Source organism: Coregonus lavaretus (assembly GCF_964263955.1).
Source record: "Coregonus lavaretus genome assembly, chromosome: 12".
Taxonomy (NCBI): domain Eukaryota; kingdom Metazoa; phylum Chordata; class Actinopteri; order Salmoniformes; family Salmonidae; genus Coregonus; species Coregonus lavaretus.
The window spans coordinates 28,399,964-28,419,843 of NC_139999.1; the positions used below are offsets into that span (position 1 = coordinate 28,399,964).

The 19,880-nt window shown below is 45.5% G+C and overlaps 1 protein-coding gene across 3 annotated transcripts; it reads right to left on the reverse strand.

Moving 5' to 3' along the window:
* Positions 1 to 10,761: 10,761 nt before the first annotated feature.
* On the reverse strand, positions 10,762 to 14,689 carry LOC311137931 (proteasome subunit alpha type-5-like). 3 transcript variants are annotated; one of them, XM_084172549.1, is made up of 10 exons: positions 14,616 to 14,689; positions 14,256 to 14,300; positions 13,675 to 13,741; positions 13,435 to 13,561; positions 13,015 to 13,082; positions 12,213 to 12,320; positions 12,009 to 12,067; positions 11,725 to 11,827; positions 11,397 to 11,483; positions 10,762 to 11,154 (listed from the first exon to the last, which is right to left on the reverse strand). In XM_084172549.1, exons 2-10 carry the CDS (start codon positions 14,282 to 14,284, stop codon positions 11,077 to 11,079), a joined length of 726 nt encoding a protein of 241 aa, XP_084028675.1. In that variant the 5' UTR covers positions 14,285 to 14,300; positions 14,616 to 14,689; the 3' UTR covers positions 10,762 to 11,076. The 3 variants fall into 3 exon arrangements, with proteins under 3 accessions (XP_084028675.1, XP_084028676.1, XP_084028677.1); XM_084172550.1 differs by having other exon boundaries at positions 14,554 to 14,667; XM_084172551.1 differs by having other exon boundaries at positions 14,613 to 14,651.
* Positions 14,690 to 19,880: the final 5,191 nt, after the last annotated feature.

Consider the following 19,880-nt stretch of genomic DNA (forward strand, 5'->3'; position numbering starts at 1 on the left):
TCCTGGAGCGGACCAGCCACCACCGGCCTGAGGAGAGACACATGGAACGAGGGGTTAATACGGTAATCTGGAGGGAGCAATAACCTATATGTAACCTTGTTTATCCTCCTCAGGACTTTGAACGGCCCCACAAACTGTGAGCTCAGCTTCCGGCAGGGCAGGCGGAGGGGCAGATTCCGGGTCGAGAGCCAGACCCGATCACCCGGTACCAAGACCGGGGCCTCACTGCGGTGGCGGTCAGCATTGGCCTTCTGACAACGCACGGCGCACTGGAGGTGGACGTGAGCAGCGTTAAACGTCTCCTCCGCGCGCCGAAACCAGTCATCCACCGCAGGAGCTTCGGTCTGGCTCTGATGCCACGGTGCCAGAACTGGCTGATAACCTAAAACACATTGAAAGGGCGATAGGTTAGTGGAGGAGTGGCGGAGAGAGATCTGGGCATATTCTGCCTATGGCAAGAACACCAACCACTCCCCCGGCCGGTCCTGGCAGTAGGACCGCAGGAACCTACCCACATCCTGATTTACCCGTTCCACCTGCCCATTACTCTCGGGGTGAAACCCAGAGGTCAGGCTGACCGAGACCCACAGACGTTCCATGAACGCCTTCCAGACCTTGAATGTAATCTGGGACCCCGGTCAGACACAATGTCCTCTGGCACCCCGTAGTGCCGGAAGACGTGAGTAAACAGGGCCTCCGCAGTCTGCAGGGCCATGGGGAGACCGGGCAGAGGAAGGAGGCGGCAGGCTTTTGAAAAGCGGTCCACAACGACCAGGATGGTGGTGTTACCCTGATAGAGGGGAAGATCAGTGAGGAAGTCAATACACAGGTGGGACCATGGCCATTGTGGAACTGGTAAGGGCTGTAACTTCCCCGCTGGGAGGTGCCTAGGTGCCTTACTCTGGGCGCACACCGAGCAGGAGGAGACATACACCCTCACGTCCTTAGCCAAGGTAGGCCACCAGTACTTTCCGGTCAGGCAGCACACTGTACGACCGATACCTGGGTGATCAGAGGAGGGGGACGTATGTGCCCAATAGATCAGACGGTCGCGGACAAGAGACGGCACGTACTGCAGCCCAGCTGGACACTGAGGTGGAGATAGCTCTGTGCGTAAGCCCGTTCTTTGTCCGCGTCCATCGCCTATACTACCGCGCCACAATGCAGGAGGCCGGGAGTATGGGGGTGTTGTCTATGGGCCTCTCCTCTGTGTCGTACAGTCGTGACAGTGCGTCTGCCTTCATGTTCTTCGTACCCAGGATGTAAGATAGTGTAAAATCAAACCGGGCGAAGAATAGGGCCCACCTGTCCTGGCGAGGGTTCAGCCTCCTCACTGCCCGGATATACTCCAGGTTACAGTGGTCCGTCCAGACGAGGAAAGGGTGTTTCACCCCCTTGAGCCAGTGCCTCCACACGGTCAGAGCTCGGACAAGAGCCAACAGCTCCCGATCACCAACGTTGTAGTTCTGCTCCGCCGGGCTGAGCTTCTTGGAGAAGAAGGCACAGGGGCGGAGCTTGGGTGGCGTGCCCGAGCGTTGAGATAGGACAGCGCCTATCCCTACCTCGGACGCATCCACCTCCACTACGAACGGTAGTGATGGATCGGGATGGGCCAGTACCGGGCTGAGGTGAACAGAACCCTCAGGTTACTGAAGGCCCTGTCAGCTTCAGCAGACCAGCAGAGCCGGGACGGCCCACCCTTCAACAGAGAGTAACTCCTCCAGTATGTGTTCACGTCATTTCACAGGATATGTTTTTGGACAGAAGCTGTAGAGATCGGTAAGAAATGGCACTTCTGTAGCCACATATCTTATTCATCAATTTTATTACATTTTTGTTGCATTAAATGACCTGGTATGATGGTGCATTGATCCGTTATACAGTTTAAAGCCGTAATTTTTTTATTTTTTGCCCAAAGTCTACCTATAACATGGTGAACATTACAGTCAACATATGCATGTGGTTATAAGAATAAAGATAAACAATAATTTATTTGAATAATTGGATAACTTCACAAACAAAGTGACAAACTCAACCCTGTCACAGTCTCACAACTCTTTTATGATCAAACAAGTCATGGGGTTGAGTGTGACTGGGTTGAGTTTTTTGGCAAAAAATGGCCAGTGCTCCTCATGTGGTGAAGAACAGGAGACCACATGGCATGCATGAAATTAAGAAATTGCATAACTTTTTTATTGCAAAAATATTTGATAAGTAATTATTTTCTATATTTTTTGCTGTTATTGTGAAGTGGAAACTTCTAGGAGCAACAACAGCTCAGCCCCGAAGTGGTAGGCCACACAAGCTCACAGAACGGGACCGCCGAGTGCTGAAAGTCACCTGTCCTCGGTTGCAACACTCACTACCGAGTTCCAAACTGCCTCTTTTTATTTATTTTATTTCACCTTTATTTAACCAGGTAAGCCAGTTGAGAACAAGTTCTCATTTACAACTGCGACTTGGCCAAGATAAAGCAAAGCAGTGCGATAAAAACAACAACAACACAGAGTTACATATGGGGTAAACAAAACGTACAGTCCATAACACAATAGAAAATCTATATACAGTGTGTGCAAATGTAGTAAGTTATGGAGGTAAGGCAATAAATAGGCCATAGTGCAAAATAATTACAATTTAGTATTAACACTGGAGTGATAGATGTGCAGAAGATTATGTGCAAATAGAGATACTGGGGTGCAAATGAGCAAAATAAATAACGTAATGTAAATAACAATACGGGGATGAGGTAGTTGGGTGGGCTAATTACAGATGGGCTGTGTACAGGTGCAGTGATCGGTAAGCTGCTCTGACAACTGATGCTTAAATATAGTGAGGGAGATAAGTGTCTCCAGCTTCAGAGATTTTTGCAGTTCGTTCCAGTCATTTGCAGCAGAGAACTGGAAGGAATGGCGGCCAAAGGAGGTGTTGGCTTTGGGGATGACCAGTGAGATATACCTGCTGGAACGCATACTACGGGTGGGTGTTAGTATGGTGACCAATGATCTAAGATAAGGCGGGGATTTGCCTAGAAGGAATTTATAGATGACCTGGAGCCAGTGGGTTTGGCGCCGAATATGTAGTGAGGGCCAGCCAACAAGAGCGTACAGGTCACAATGGTGGGTAGTATATGGGGCTTTGGTGACGAAACGGATGGCACTGTGATAGACTACATCCAATTTGCTGAGTAGAGTGTTGGAAGCTATTTTGTAAATGACATCGCCAAAGTCAAGGATCGGTCGGATAGTCAATTTTACGAGGGAATGTTTAGCAGCATGAGTGAAGGCGGCTTTGTTGCAAAATAGGAAGCCGATTCTAGATTTAACTTTGGATTGGAGATGCTTAATGTGAGTCTGGAAGGAGAGTTTACGGTCTAACCAGACACCTAGGTATTTGTAGTTGTCCTCATATTCCAAGTCAGACCCGCCGAGAGTAGTGATTCTAGTCGGGCGGCAGGTGCAAGCAGCGTTCGATTGAAGAGCATGCATTTAGTTTTACTAGCGTTTAAGAGCAGTTGGAGGCCACGGAAGGAGTGTTGTATGGCATTGAAGCTCGTTTGGAGGTTTGTTAACACAGTGTCCAGTGAAGGGCCAGATGTATACAAAATGGTGTCGTCTGCATAGAGGTGGATCTGAGAGTCACCAGCAGCAAGAGCTGGTGACTTAGTACTTGGTGGCAAAACCCTTGTTGGCAATCACAGAGGTCAGACGTTTCTTGTAGTTGGCCACCAGGTTTGCATGCTCTGGATAAGAGCGTCTGCTAAATGACTAAAATGTAAATGTAAATGTGCAAAGCTATGATTTTCGGAGTAGGGCACCGATTAAAGGTGTCATCTCTGACATCTTGTTGGACATTGAGGCTTCGTGGATTAGGAAGCACATGCCTAGAGTGGTAGCCGCACTTAATTTAACCCAAAGGATTGACGGAAAGAAGGAGGAAAGCCTATCGGTTTTGCCGTCGTTTTATGAAGTTTTTCTACCGACTCATGTAAAATATGGGTATGTGAGATATGCGGTGAGACCGTATAGACAAAAGCCGCTTCAGTGTTATAATTGAGAAACGTTTGGACACGTGGCAAGTATTCGCAGTACAAACAAATATGTTATTGTTGAAGAGTCTGAGGAAGCGCGGTGCTGTAATTGTAATGGGAATCACGCTCCCGAGTTCCCGGAGTGCGCTGTTAGGGTAAAAGAGGTCACAGTAGCTAGGATCAGGGCTATCCAGCAGGTCTCCTATGTGGAGGCAGTGCAAATAGCAGAAGGAGCAAGTGGAGATAAGATGAGAGTGATGCCCCACAGCCTGCAGTGAATGTCGTTCATCAGAGCGATCCTGAGATACTAACAGTGAAGAATGTAGACATTGTTGAGTTTAGCGCAAGTAATAAATTGCACTGGACAAACTAATAAAACAATTAAGAAACTACAAATATTTTTGGATCTTCAGGACTTCACAGCCGAAACATTACAGGGAATACTGAATGAAGTGGTTGCCCCCTCGCAGGCTCCTGCACCTGTGTAGGGATCTGAGAAGATATTTGAATCCGATTGAAGGAGTAACGTTTTTGTTTTTGTTCACCCTTCCCCTATTATTTCTGCATAAAGTTGATCTGTTTTCACCCATCCAGTAGGTGGCGGCATGCACCTCTAACGTTGTTTGCGGACCGGCATAATACAGAAGAAGAAGAAGAAGAAGAAGAAGAAGAAGAAGATATAATTGGAGATGGGTTATACTGGGATTGCCCAAGTGTGTTTCTTTACAGAGTTGGGCGGAACTTCCAAGTAACCCTTTGGGAAGTCATTAAGACTTGGGCAAAGAGGGTTTGGAGAACATTTGGGCAGGGGTTGGGAAGGAGTTTGTACCCTTACAAAAAATTATTGCAGTTTTGAAACTGCAGTAAAAGTGCAGTAACTGCAGTCAACTGTGTTATTTTGGACGCAGTAATTGCAGAATAACTGCAGTCTGACTGCAATCTTTTTTCATAAGGGTAGCATATCACATTGGTTTGAGGGTTCAGGTCAGGTCCATGTGAGAATAATTACATCTATGGAAGACTGGAAAAGAGGGTTAGTGTGTGGGCCATGTGGGATATCTCAGTGGCCAAAGTTCAGTTTTGTTCAGTTGAAATACCATGGCATGAACAATGCCGCAGTGCTTTGTTATGGCGTTTTCTATGCACTGAAGGTCTCTCAGACCCACAAACTTGATTTATGCTATGTAGAAGATAATTACCTTGCCCAAGGCCTGTGTTATCTCCCAAAGCTAATGTATGTAGGAATGGGTCCCTTGACATCTCAGCTTTGATTACCCAATGAGTCACATTTGCAAGGCCCCTAGGCACACAGAGAGGCCATGTAGTGTCTGGGCTGCAGGAGTATTATAGTAGACTAACGCCAGAGCCAGAGGCATCACAGCGTAGGGGGCAGGTTAGCCCTGTAAACAATGCAATTTCTGCTGCTCCTCAGGCCACATTTAGCCTGAGTTTGTGGTGGCTTACGCTAAAACCACATTAGCATCTGCCTTCAGCTGGCTGAGCATCATCACCCGACTCCTCACAGTCTTCCGACAACACCCGACTCCTCACAGTCTTCCGACCAGTCTTCCGACAACACCGGTGGATCGCTCGGTCGCTGGGTCTTCATGAACGCTACATGTGCCCCACCGAAGAAGTTAGCTTTCTCACAAAAATCCTCGCATAGTGCAGATGTAAATAACCAGGCAACAGCAATGCAATACAGCAGCGTCATATTCACATGTATGAGATTTTTGCTATAAATCCATATAGTAAACCTCTTCCACTAACTTTATCACTAACTTTATTTAGACCAGCCAAACTCAACTGGCGGACCACGGTCCGGGTCCGAACCCAGAGAATGGTCAATCCGGACCGGACAACATCGCATTTTGATATATAAAAGTCAATACATTATTTTTTTGACAGCTTAAACACTCAACCGTGCGCTGCGTCCTCTTTAACACAGTAACCTCTCGCTCTCTCTCTAGAAGCAACGCCCGCCTCTACTAGTGCCTCGTCTAATACAATCGCGTGGTTATATGCAAGAGTCCGCGTCTTACCCAATCACATTAATCCAAATATCCTCCGCGGAACCTTGGGACAAGCAGGCAGAAAGAAACAGAAACCGCGGTTCAACTGTAAATATCACATATAGAAGGAGCTTAGTTACCAGTATCTTTGTTAATATGGCTTGTTAAATAAAAAATGGCTCTGAAAACCGTATATTCAAAGACGAGTGGACGGAAGGAACAGTATTTATTCATTCTCCCCGCAACTAGCACAAAACCAATGTGCCTGATATGCAGTGAGTCCATAGCTCTCGTGAAAAGTGCCAATGTTAAGCGCCATTATGACACCAGGCATAGTAAATTCAATCAGACGTATCCCCTGAACACGGAGGTGAGAACAAAAAAGATGAACCAACTCAAATCCCAATACATAACTGCCAACTTTTAAAAAAACCTTGGAGTGAGATTTTGTCCTGGGTCCGCCTGGGTCCTGCAGTCGGTAAAAAGCAATTGCACTGCCTGCGTCTCAGAACTGCGGCCGCCTTGATCTCATGAGGTTATCGTTGCCCACGTGTGCATGACGTCAGGATCAAGTCGGACACAAATCTAACCAGCATGCATTGGGCGGTGATCGCCGGTGATCGATTCTGCGCAGACCTGGCTCATCTCAAATGAGCCTCTTGTCTATGATCTGTCGGCATGGTTATACTGGCCTGTGGCCTTCTTGGAGGCCTTGATGATATCGGAGGGGGGCTCCCATTTGAAGCAGGGCTCCAGATTGGCCATCTTTATGGTCATTATTGAGGACAGGGTGCCATCCAATGCTAGGCTGTTTCTTCTCTTGGTTTTGTTCAGTCCCACAACTGAAAACACCCTCTCAGCATCTGCGTTTGCATGGGGCAACACCAGGACAAGCTTGGCGACGACAGCAAGCCTCTCGAATTCTTTGGCTCCTGTCACCTATGGAAAATGCACCAAAACACAATGGAAAAACATACCTTGATTTTTGATTGATGAATACTGTAAGTATACTGTAGGTTGATCCATTAACAAAGTTCAGATAAAAACATGCATAATTTGCAACATGCATGACACATATATGCATGCAACAATTTAAAGCAACAGATGTAGCCAAGCCACACCTGCCAAAAGGAAAGACAAAAAATGTTTACCTTATGCTTCCGGGTTGCCATTTCAGCCCAGAAGCTTTCCATTTCAGTTTCGTCCTGCAGTGATATCATTGGCATGGTCTGATAATTTAGAAACTCCTCACCCAGAAGGTCATGCTCCTCTGGCCCATGGTATGGGAGGAGATGGGGAAACCTATTTATGAAAGTAGAGTTACAAGTTGTTACGTTTTAGGTATATAGTCATCAACCAGCAGCAGTTCATACACATCTTTGAGGAGAAGCCACATAAGAATATCTAATGTGCAGTTTAGGAGTGAACACACCTCATCATAAAACACAGGGTATTTTAGCTAAGATAACAAACAATAATTAGAGAAAAAAAACTAACCTTTCAACAAAGTACAGGACATCTTCGATGTCACTTTCAGCCCTCTGCCGTACATCTACAAATTGTGCGTGCTTGATCAGTGGCTCTTCCAGTGGCAGCTTCTTAAGTACATAGTCCACAGCACTTGTCAGGAAACACAACACAGCTTCATGGAATGAATCCACCTGCTGTGGTGTGATGTCACCCTCATCGAGTAATCTGTTAAATTTAGCCCTGGTTGTGAACCTAATGTTCAACTTTCTTCCTGTCACAGATACAGCATATCGGTATAAGGTACAAGGCTAAATATCACATATCACAGTGTTTGATCATAATAATAGTCAAATACTAACCTGGTAAATGGTTTGCCTTTTCTTTAAAGGCAATTTCACAAGGCTCCTCATGGCACTGCAGAGCTTCTGGAACCATAAACTTGGAACATAGCTTGCGTACGAATTTCTATAACAGACATTTACAAAAATAGTAGGTGAAACCTGTTTTAGAGGATCCCTGCAGATATCAGCAAGAAACACAGAATGGAAAAAAACTGCAAAATCCAATCCCACCTCATCATGTAACAAAAATATTTTTGACTGCTCTCTCTGAAGCAGCAAGTTGAAAGAAGTGAAAGTTGGTACGGCGGCTTGGAAGAACAGCAGGTACACTTCTGTCATGGGGTCAGTGAATGTCTGCACAAGTCTACTTCTATTGCACACATTTCCTGTATTTATGTTAAATTCTTTGGAATACATCTTACCTGTTCGAAATCAGCTGAGTTTACATTCACCACACTAAATCATGTTCACACGCACAAACAAATCATTTCTTTCAAGATTTAAAGTTTAAGAGAGTGAGTACTCAATTGGACGACATTTCATTGTTACATACCTAGTCTCAGCTCAGCTTCTTATCAGACTTCTTGAGGTAGTGACCGTTTCTTCTCCTGTTGTCTTTAGCGGCAATAGTATCTCTTCTTCTGTCGCTAACTTCGGGGTGCAGCGCATATGGTTCAGTGGCACTCATCAGCGCCATCTACCTTCGGGGAGTTTGAAAAAAGGAACGAACGAGTCCCGGCCGATTTTTTTTGCGTGAGAAATTGGATGTGTGGCGTGAGTGCGTGTGAAAACAGGCAAAAACGTGTGTCACACGGCGAAAGCGTGAGAGTTGGCAGCTCTGAATATTAGCTGAAGATTTAACTTCACAACTTGATGAGGCCGTTCAGAATGTACCAAGCATTTCATTAGCTGTGGATGAATCAGCAGATAACACTGATAATGCCCAGCTTCTGGTGTTTGTCAGATTTTATAACGAAACAAAGAAGGAATTCTGTGAGGACCTGTTCGGCTTAACAAATCTATAAGCACACAAGCGGGGAGAGGATATCCATGAGGCCATCAAAGGGATGCTGACAAAAAGGGGGATAGATCTGAAGTCAGTGGTCTCCATCACCACAGATGGAGCTCCAGCCATGATAGGAAGAGGGAGGGGACTGGTTGCATGTTTGAAAGAGGACCCCCCTGACCTGACATCATATCACGGCATCATCCATCAATCTGTCCTGTGTGCCAGTCTGGGAAAATAGTATTCTGAGGTCATGACAACGATGATGAAACTGATCAACTTTTTGAGAGCAACATCATCCCTACAACACCGCCTGCTACGAGGCATTCGGACAGAGGCCAATGCCAGTTTTGATGACTTTGAAAGAGGACCACCCTGACCTGACATATCATTGCATCATCCATCAATCTGTCCTGTGTGCCAGTCTGGGAAAAGAGTATTCTGAGTTCAAAGTGACAAGGCAACTCAGTTTTCTGAGTTTTTGGAAGATGAGAAGATGGAAACAGTTGCATTTTTGACAGACATTACATCACACCTTAATCAACTGAATGTTAAGCTGCAGGGACGGGATAACATTGTGTGATATGATAACAGCAGTCTAGCTTTCCAGAAGAAATTGGAACTGATCAAGAATGATCTCCAGGGAGAACTTGTCCACTTCCCCAATCTTCTGGTGCAAACGCAGGGAGACAAAGATGTTCCCAACCATGTTGATTTCATCCAGAAGCTGATGGATAACTTCACTGTTGGAAGAGAACTGCTGCTGCTCATCTAGAACCCCTTTCTTGGTCACTAATTTGACAAAGTTGTCAGAAGAAGCAAAACAGATCTTCAGATGAGTAGATGTTGCATCACAGCAAATGGAGTTGATTGAGCTGCAAGAAAATGTGGCTTTGAAGGAGCAGGCTGGTGATTGTGACCCTGTCACTTTCTGGGGATAGATGGTGCCTGCAGCTGATGTCCCTGTTCTCAAGAAACTGGCTCTATACATCCTGGCCATGTTTGGCTCCACATACAGCTGTGAATCAGCCTTTTCCACAATGAACTTTATTAAAAACAAATACCGCACCAGGCTCACCAATGAACACCTGCACCAGTGTCTCAGAGTTGCTCTCACACCATTTGTGCCAAAGTTCAAAGTTATTTCTCTCATTAATGCAGGGCAAGGCCCAGAGTGACTTACACATGAATATTGCATGGCCCACAGTGACATTCTGTGCATTCAGATTATTATTTTTGTTAAATTCTCCTTTGCTCTCCAGAAAACATGCATTTTATTTTATACAAAAAAAAGTTTAGTTCAAGGCCCAGTTACAATGGTTCACAGTGCACTTTTTGAATAGACAATTATGCAACCACTTTTGTTCTTCAGCTATGTTAATGCAATGTTGCACGTTTACTTTAGAAAGAAGTTGTAATTAATTCAAATTCTTAGTCTCATTTAATGTATTTTATATAACATGTTTCCTAAATCGTAGACGACTGTTTGTTACTAGGCTGTTCCACAGCGCCAATAAAGGACGATATCCATCCGGACCTTTGCCACCTAGGAAATGTGTCACTGGACCTTCTCAAATAGTAGTTTAGTACCCCTGATTTAGACTACCAAACGTAGGCGACATGTGTGCAGTTCATCTGGTGCACAGAACAGAAAAGTTGATTGTGGAGCATTTTAAAATGAGACGCCTAGAAAGATGTTTGGTTGAGAATTCTTTGAAATGGCTTTTCATTGGACTGTAGATGAGTATTTTCATTCCTGGTTCTTCCCATTTGGAGCAAAGTTCTGTGGAATATTTACGCCCTCCTGGCAGACAAAACCAGATCAAGTTAGTCAACCTCACCAACCTGTATGATTTTGTTCATGAAACCATCAAAGTACACACCAGAGGCAACAACACAAACCACTATTTTTAGAATACAATTGTTTTATTTTCGCATGGATCCGTAACAAAAAGTACCCCCATTTTTTTTATGTCACTCAGCTCTAAGCACTGATCTGACTGATGCCTGTACTGAACAGTAGAAATCTGCAGTATGAAGACAAGAAATGAATTTAAAATACAACAAAGAGTTGCCTCCCATCCACACAAGGAACTAATGAATGCAGCGAGTGAGAGTGCTGATGGGAAACATAGTTGTTGCTGTGTGGTGATCCTCAGAGCCTGGGTGGATTAGCTCTCCTCTGCGCTGACTAGGCCCACAAGAGCCCCACACTCTGCTCTAGATGTCCTTGATAACATCCTCCAGCTCTTCTTTGGAGTACATGTGGAAGGTCTTGCCTGGCTCTATTGTGGCCAACTGAGAGAGGGGAAAGCAGGTTAGCGCACAAACACATATGTGATGAGTGATATGTTGTGGTTCATTGCTGTGCTGTCCATCACCCTAACGATAGCTGGCACAGCAGTAAAACAGGAATATTAGTCCCTCCAGGACTGAGGCTGAGCAGACCTGAATTTCTCAGTGACAAAGCACCCAAAGATGTGTGTGAACAATATGCCAATATTGGTAGGCCAAGAACTGGTCAAAAGCAAGAGTCACACCTCGATGTTGGTGGCATTCAGCTTCTCCTCCATCACCTGCTTTAGGATGGTGAGGGAAGACTTGATGGCGTCTTTTAACGTCATGGACTGGAGAGGACAGCCAGGGTTAGAAAACAGAGGTCATGGTTAATAAAGAGCTTGTGATAGGATGGAAACTGTGTGAAACGTGGATTAGCAACCTGGTGGAGTTATGGTGGGAGAGGAAGAAGAAAAAGGAATGGTGGGTTATGGAGGGAAGAAGGAAGTAATGAAGGAGAAGGTTGGTGGGTGATGGAGTGGAAAGTGACAGGAGAGGATGGTGGTTAGGAGAGGAGGGGGGTCGTGGTACCTTGTGGTAGACCTCCTGCAGAGAGCTCTGGGCTCCCTCAGAGGCAGAGCCGATGGCCCGTGCATCACACTGGACAAAGGTGCCCGACGGATCCATGTGGTACCTACACACACAAAAGTTGGAAGATCAGGGGGTGTAGTTTTCTAACTGATGAAGACTGCAGATTTGGTTTTTATATTTGCTGATGAAAAATCAGCACAGGTTCTGGATTAAAAGTGAGGCGTGAGAGATTTAGCACAAACCAATTATATCATATAAAAATTTAAAAAATAAACGTAACACACAGCTGGGGCCCTTTCTCGTCCAGTCCTCCAAAGAGAAGCGCTACACCGAAGGGTCGGCTCTGAGGGGAAAGAACCACAGGGAATGACTACAGTGTGACAACTCACAGCGGTAGGAGAAATAAGTGATAACTGAAAAAGTGCTTTCAACATTGATGAATGATCATTAAATTGGTCTGAGCGCAGGATTTTGTCCCCTCTACTAACCATGGCTCCAGGGTCTGCGTCCTCCTCTCCAAACTGCAGGGCCAAGTTAGACACGGCCTGGGTCACACTCTCCACTGTCATGGTCTCGTTGTAGGTGAACCAGTGGTTCTGGAAGGGGACAAACAGAGTAGGGTTAAAAAGCAAGGAACTAAAATGCCATACATATTATGTAGTTGAGGAACTATGACGACAGTAGTTGTAGTGTGCATCTCATAAGTGCAAACATTTGTCAGCTGTTCATTTTCGCCCCAACAGTGTAGGAATGTTAAGGTTGAATATGTACCAGGGCTGAGTTATATATCAAAACTTAATAGAATGTTCAATTGAACAGAAACGGTGCTGTACTGAACGACCAGTTGAAAAACCGTGAGGGGTTGGGTTGTGGGTTCAAAATGCACCACTGCTCTTAAATACATCACTCATTGCTTCAAGCCACACCCGGGCACACCCACCGAACGGAGCAAATGTATTTCAGTCTTTTCAAGAACGTACAAGAAAGCTTTGGGAAAACGTGTTGTTCAGTACAAACCGTTCTGCAACGTAGCAAACGTTCAAGCGAACTGAACGCACCCTTGTACTTGAATTCAGCTCACTCATCACTTGCACCAGGGGTATCAAACTTATTCCATGGAGGGCCTAGTGTCTGCTGGTTTTTCCTTTCAAATAAGACCTAGACAACCAGGTGAGGGGAGTTCTTTACTAATTAGTGACCGTAATTCATCAATCAAGTACAAGGGAGGAGTGAAAACCTGCAGACACTCTGCCCTCCGTGGAATGAGTTTGACACGTGACTTGCACATACCTGTGTCTCCACTCTTGCTTTGTCGATAAGAGTCTTGGCATCAGCTATCAAGCCACTCATAGCACAACCTTTCAGGAGTGGAGATAGACAGCATTAGGTGAAAAGTTCAAACAACTTTGAATAATATCAGACTGTCTGAAACATGTCCTATACAAGGCCTCTTTTGAACAAAGTGGAATGCTCATCTCAACAATAATGTCTGATACAAAAAGCCTATCAAAATAAATCTGACTAACCGCTTCATCTAGTTACCTTAATTTCCCCAGGAAGAATGACTGAACACTTGGTTTACTCCATAGACCAGGGGCAGGTCATGTAACTTCTAAAACAACCTGAGCTCTAATATGAGCGTTCACTTCTGTGTGTTGTTTGACAGTGTCTGTCCCTGCCTAGTGAGTTGTCCCCGCTCTGGCTGCTTACCGATATGGGTGTCGATCTCCACGATCTTCTCGATGCTGCTGGGCTCCATCAGAGGAGACGTGATCCTCTTCTCCACGGCCAGACACACCCCCTCAGATGTCTGGATGCCAATGGCTGTGGAGCCCAGCTGTGAGAGAACATGAGTGTGTTCAAAATCTTGTTAGATAGTAATATATAGAGATGACGCGTCGTTGCCTATTTTCCGTGTTCTTGTGATATTGCATCATGTTTTGATAATACCTTAATAGCCTCAATAGCATATTCCACTTGGAACAGTCGTCCCTCTGGAGAAAATGTGTTTACTCCTCTGAAAAAAGATGAGATGATTTAGTGTCCTAAAGTTCCAACACCTAGCTATTCTGTCAGTAAAGTTAAGAATGTAGCCAGCCATACAATGTTTTTAGCATGTTAGTTAGTGCTTTCTAGAAGAATGGAGGTAGTGAGGTAGCTAATTTCTTAGTACAAAATACACCAGACTGTGGAGCATGAACATTTCAAATTAGCTAAGTGAAATACATTTTGTAGCTAGCTAGTTTCCCAACATTAGCCAGCATGCCACTACACCGGTAAAGAAGGATTCATACACGCACATGTTTACCATGCACAACAAGTGCACGAACCACCTACTGTTAGCCAACTAAGCTAAACTAGTTAGCTTATAGATAGCGAGTTAACCTGTGTTGTCGTACGGGCAAGCCACATATTATGGTTTAGTTATAATACTATTTGGGCAAGCTATGCCATTGTGGCTAGATAGCTACTGTAACGTTAGCTAGCCTGTTGACAGTGGTGTCATGACGAGACGGAGTTCCAAGTCTTACCTGTCGTACTCCGATCTGGTCAAAAACATCTTAAGGACTTTATATCTGTAAACAATAAAATATTGTCGTAGAGACAACTGAATACAGAAAATGGGGAATATGTAACTAAAACAAAATGCAGCGCTATCTCGCGTGCGGAAACGTGCAGCTAGGTAGGACACATTTTGATGTAACACCGACTTTGGTTCAGTTAGCTAACGTTAGCTAGCAACCAAGCTAGCAAACCACAACTCTTGGGTACACACGATGACACTATTACAACATTATGTATGAATCATACAACTATCGTAGAAAATACCATTGGCTTCACATTACAAATCTTACTTCGGGCAGTCAAGAATGAGAATAGTTTACTACTACCTCCAGCTCTAGATCCTTGAATGAGTTCGATTTTTTTCTGCAGGAAGTTTGTGCGTCTTCAAACACACCGAGAGAGAAATGCTACTCCAGGAAAGTTATGTTCCGACTAGTTTTCTTCTCCTTCTGTTAGGTCAACCTCTTCTGGATAGGACCATTCATCTCAATTTCCACCTAAAATGACATACCCAAATCTAACTGCCTGTAGCTCAGGACCTGAAGCAAGGATGTGTATATTCTTGATACTATTTGAAAGGAAACACTTTGAAGTTTGTGGAGATGTGAAATTAATGTAGCAGAATATAACACAATAGATCTGGTAAAAGATAAAACTAACAAAAAACATGTGTTTTCAATTTTTATTGCATCATCTTTGAAATGCAAAAGAAAGGCCATACATTGAGATAGGAAGCTGGGGATAATTTAGATGTTGTCCACAACAGGGCAAAAGTGTGTGTGCAAAGTTTCAGACTGATACATTCATTCAAGAATGAGAGCTACATAATATTTAGTATGAAGTCTCCCAGGTGTCCCTCACAAGTTTGTCCAAATGTACCCAAGTGTCCTCCAAGTGGCCGAATTGGTCAATTGATACATTTTCAAGTACAAAACTATAGAGAACATAGAAAAATGCTATGGTTATTTTTTTATTAAGTTTACACACTCCCAGGAATGTCATACATGATGGATCATTAGCTTCCCTAAATAAAAGGTACTAACAGGAGACGCGACAAGAACGCTGATCCAATGCCTCCCAAGTCGCTCTGGATAAGAGCGTCTGCTAAATGACATTACATTTACATTTACGACATTTAGCAGACGCTCTTATCCAGAGCGACTTACAAATTGGTGCATTCACCTTATAGCCAGTGGGATAACCACTTTACAATATGTATGTTTTTATTTTTATTTTTTTATTTTTTGGGGTGGGGTAAGGGGGGGTAGAATGATTACTTTATCCTATCCCAGGTATTCCTTAAAGAGGTGGGGTTTCAAGTGTCTCCGGAAGGTGGTGAGTGACTCCGCTGTCCTGGCGTCGTGAGGGAGCTTGTTCCACCGTTGGGGTGCCAGAGCAGCGAACAGTTTTGACTGGGCGGAGCGGGAACTGTGCTTCCGCAGAGGTAGGGGGGCCAGCAGGCCAGAGGGGGATGAACGCAATGCCCTCGTTTGGGTGTAGAGACTGATCAGAGCCTGAAGGTACGGAGGTGCCGTTCCCCTCGCCGCTCCGTAGGCAAGCACCATGGTCTTGTAGCAGATGCGAGCTTCAACTGGAAGCCAGTGGAGTGTGCGGAGGAGCGGGGTGACGTGAGAGAACTTGGGAAGGTTGAACACCAGATGGGCTGCGGCATTCTGGATGAGTTGTAGGGGTTTAATGGCACAGGCAGGGAGACCAGCCAACAGCGAGTTGCAGTAATCCAGACGGGAGATGACAAGTGCCTGGATTAGGACCTGTGCCGCTTCCTGTGTAAGGCAGGGTCGTACTCTCCGAATGTTGTAGAGCATGAACCTACAGGATCGGGTCACCGCCTTGATGTTAGCGGAGAACGACAGGGTGTTGTCCAGGGTCACGCCAAGGCTCTTCGCACTCTGGGAGGAGGACACAACGGAGTTGTCAACCGTGATGGCGAGATCATGGAACGGGCAGTCCTTCCCGAGGAGGAAGAGCAGCTCCATCTTGCCGAGGTTCAGCTTGAGGTGGTGATCCGTCATCCACACTGATATGTCTGCCAGACATGCAGAGATGCGATTCGCCACCTGGTTATCAGAAGGGGGAAAGGAGAAGATTAGTTGTGTGTCGTCTGCGTAGCAATCATAGGAGAGGCCATGTGAGGATATGACAGAGCCAAGTGACTTGGTGTATAGCGAGAATAGGAGAGGGCCTAGAACTGAGCCCTGGGGGACACCAGTGGTGAGAGCACGTGGTGCGGAGACAGATTCTCGCCACGCCACTTGGTAGGAGCAACCGGTCGGGTAGGATGCAATCCAAGAGTGAGCCGCGCCGGAGATGCCCAGCTCGGAGAGGGTGGAGAGGAGGATCTGATGGTTCACAGTATCAAAGGCAGCAGACAGGTCTAGAAGGACAAGAGCAGAGGAGAGAGAGTTAGCTTTAGCAGTGCGGAGAGCCTCCGTGACACAGAGAAGAGCAGTTGAATGACCAGTCTTGAAACCTGACTGGTTTGGATCAAGAAGGTCATTCTGAGAGAGATAGCAAGAGAGTTGGCTAAAGACGGCACGCTCAAGAGTTTTGGAGAGAAAAGAAAGAAGGGATACTGGTCTGTAGTTGTTGACATCAGAAGGATCGAGTGTTGGTTTTTTGAGAAGGGGTGCAACTCTCGCTCTCTTGAAGACGGAAGGGACATAGCCAGCGGTCAAGGATGAGTTGATGAGCGAGGTGAGGTAAGGGAGAAGGTCACCGGAGATGGTCTGGAGAAGAGAGGAGGGGATAGGGTCAAGCGGGCAGGTTGTTGGTCGGCCGGCTGGCCGTCACAAGTCGCAAGATTTTATCTGGAGAAAGAAGTCAAAGCATAGGGTAGGGCAGTGTGAGCAGGACCAGCAGTGTCATTTGACTTAACAAACGAGGATCGGATGTTGTCAACCTTCTTTTTTTTATGGGGGGGGGGGGGGGGGGGGGGGGGGGGGGGTAGAAGTATTACTTTTATACTATTCCAGGTAGGTAGGGTTTCAAGTGTCTCCGGAAGGTGGTCAGTGACTCCGCTGTCCTGGCGTCGTGGGGGAGCTTGTTCCACCATTGGGGTGCCAGAGCAGCGAATAGCTTTGACTGGGCTGAGCGGGAACTGTGCTTCCGTAGAGGTAGGGGGGCTAGCAGGCCAGAGGTGGATGAACGTAGTGCCCTCGTTTGGGTGTAGGGTCTGATCAGAGCCTGAAGTTAAGGAGGTGCCGTTCCCCTCACAGCTCCGTAGGCAAGCACCATGGTTTTGTGTTAGATGTGAGCTTCCACTGGAAGCCAGTGGAGTGTGCGGAGGAGCGGGGTGACATGAGAGAACTTGGGAAGGTTGAACACCAGACGGGCTGCAGCGTTCTGGATAAGTTGTAGGGGTTTAATGGCACAGGCAGGGAGCCCAGCCAACAGCGAGTTGCAGTAATCCAGACGGGAGATGACAAGTGCCTGGATTAGGACCTGTGCCGCTTTCTGTGTAAGGTAGGGTCGTACTCTGCGAATGTTGTAGAGCATGAACCTGCAGGATCGGGTCACCGATATGTGGACCAATAGGCAATAAGACACTCAAACCCCACAGCCACAGCATGTCATAGCCAACATAACATACACATAGGCTATGCTAACACTTTGTATGCCTCAGGTCTAGATTGATGAGGGAAAAAACCAATTTAATCCATTTTAGAATAAGGCTGTAACGTAACAAAATGTGGAAAAAGTCAAGGGGTCTGAATACTTTCCGAAGGCACTGTATTTAAAAAGTCAGTTCCAACACCATATTTACATGTGCAGGGATACTTTAGTGACTAGGCAAAAGGATATAAGATAAACAGAGTAGCAGCAGCTTACATGTGAGTCGTGTGCGGGTGTGTAGAGTCAGTATAAATGTATGTGTGAGTAACAAAATGAGTGTTTGTGTGTGTGTTGGAGTGACAGTGTGTGTGAGTGTGCATAGAGATACTGAAATAAAAGGTAAATAACTGATATATCCTAACTAGACTTTGTTGGGTAAAGACTCAAACCTCAAAAGGACTGACAGTGACTCCTCTGTTTCACTACGCTCACCACCAGGTCTGCGTCGCACACAACGGCGGGCGTCACACACCGGGAATCTTCAACTTCAATTGCTCCACCTCCACACTTAACGGGCGCCCTGTTCCTAAGAGCAAAGCAAGAAACAGATCTTGACCCAAGTTGCGTGACACGGAGCGCCCACTCCCTCTGGGCAGAAGAAACACAAACAAAAATCACAAGTCCACTACGAGTTACCCTCACTGATTCAACTGCACCCAACTCCTTAACCCCACCCACCCTGAAAACATAAATGGATCCGCCAAAAGGCAAGGATCCACTTTCTCCCAAAAATGTCACTCCTATTGGACCAGATTCTTCTTTATCATGTCCATCGACGCAAGGCTTGGACTTGAAGCTCTACGCAACACCTTCCACCTCCTTTAAAATTGCCCACCTTCACTTCCATTTCACTTCCATAACTCGGTCTGGCGTACTTCTTCCTCTGTTTGTACTTACCACCATCTCCCTTTTTATCGCCATTTAATCAAATTCAGACTCAGCCTCTTCTTTCCTCACTCTTTTCAACACCTTCTTTTTATTTTTCCTCTTCCATTCCACACACTCGAAACAGAAGGCTGTGTCCTCCAGCTTAGCTAGAGGCAGTGCTTCCCCATACTCATGACAGAAGTTCCTGTGGTTCCCGCTTGTCTCTGTAGCCTTTTTCACAGTCGCTCAACACCGACTGATCTGACGCCATCTCCACTACTGCTTTCCGAGTGCTTATGACCTATGTTACGCCTAGCTGCCGAAAAAAACCTTAATACAGTCTATGGTAAAATACCTACTACTACCATCACCAACTAAGCTTCCTTCACAGGAGGATGAGTCCAGTTCTCAGAATAAGAAGTGTGCGGTGGTTGTAGTTTGTTAAAGCTCCCATGCAGTCTCTTTATTTGTATTTTAAATCATCACTGTATGTCTAATAAATCACTGTGTCTGTTTATTTCATGAAAATAACGCCAACTATATGTTTAATAATTTATTTCCCTGAGCCTCCTTTTGTGACTGAGGGGTTTTGATTAATCTCGCCCAGTGTGGAGATATTGATGATTTGTCGCTTGATTTGCAGGTTAGGATAATTTACGTGGCAGGTTAGGATAATTAACGTGGCAGATTAGGATAATTAACATAGCAGGTTAGGTGAATTAACGTGTCAGGTTAGGAAAACTAACGCAGCAGGTTAGGATAATTAACGTGGTAGGTTAGGAGAATTAGGTTAAGGTTAGGAAAAGGGTTAGGCTTAGCTACAATACTACAGTTGTCAACAACTGTAGTCCGGACGCGACCACTAGATCGAGCTGTTGTAGACCTACTCCATCTAGCCACAACCGTAGAAACGTAAACAAACCATTTGTGGCAACAAATCATGACTATTATAACATCGATACTCCTTGTAAATAGCCTCGTTATTGTTATTTATTGTGTAACTATTTTTATTAAATTTTTTATTTCCTAATTCACTTACTTTTTTAAACTCTGCATTGTTTGGAAAGGGCTCATAACTAAGCATTTCACAG

Excerpts from the sequence above, each read along its gene's own strand:
- LOC311137931 (XM_084172549.1), bottom strand. The coding sequence starts at position 14,284 with ATGTTTTTGACCAGATCGGAGTACGACAG. Across the intron at positions 11,828-12,008 it reads GACGAGAAAGGGCCCCAGCT|GTACCACATGGATCCGTCGG; the intron begins GTGTGTTACGTT and ends TTGTGTGTGTAG. Across the intron at positions 11,484-11,724 it reads TGCAGGAGGTCTACCACAAG|TCCATGACGTTAAAAGACGC; the intron begins GTACCACGACCC and ends TGTCCTCTCCAG.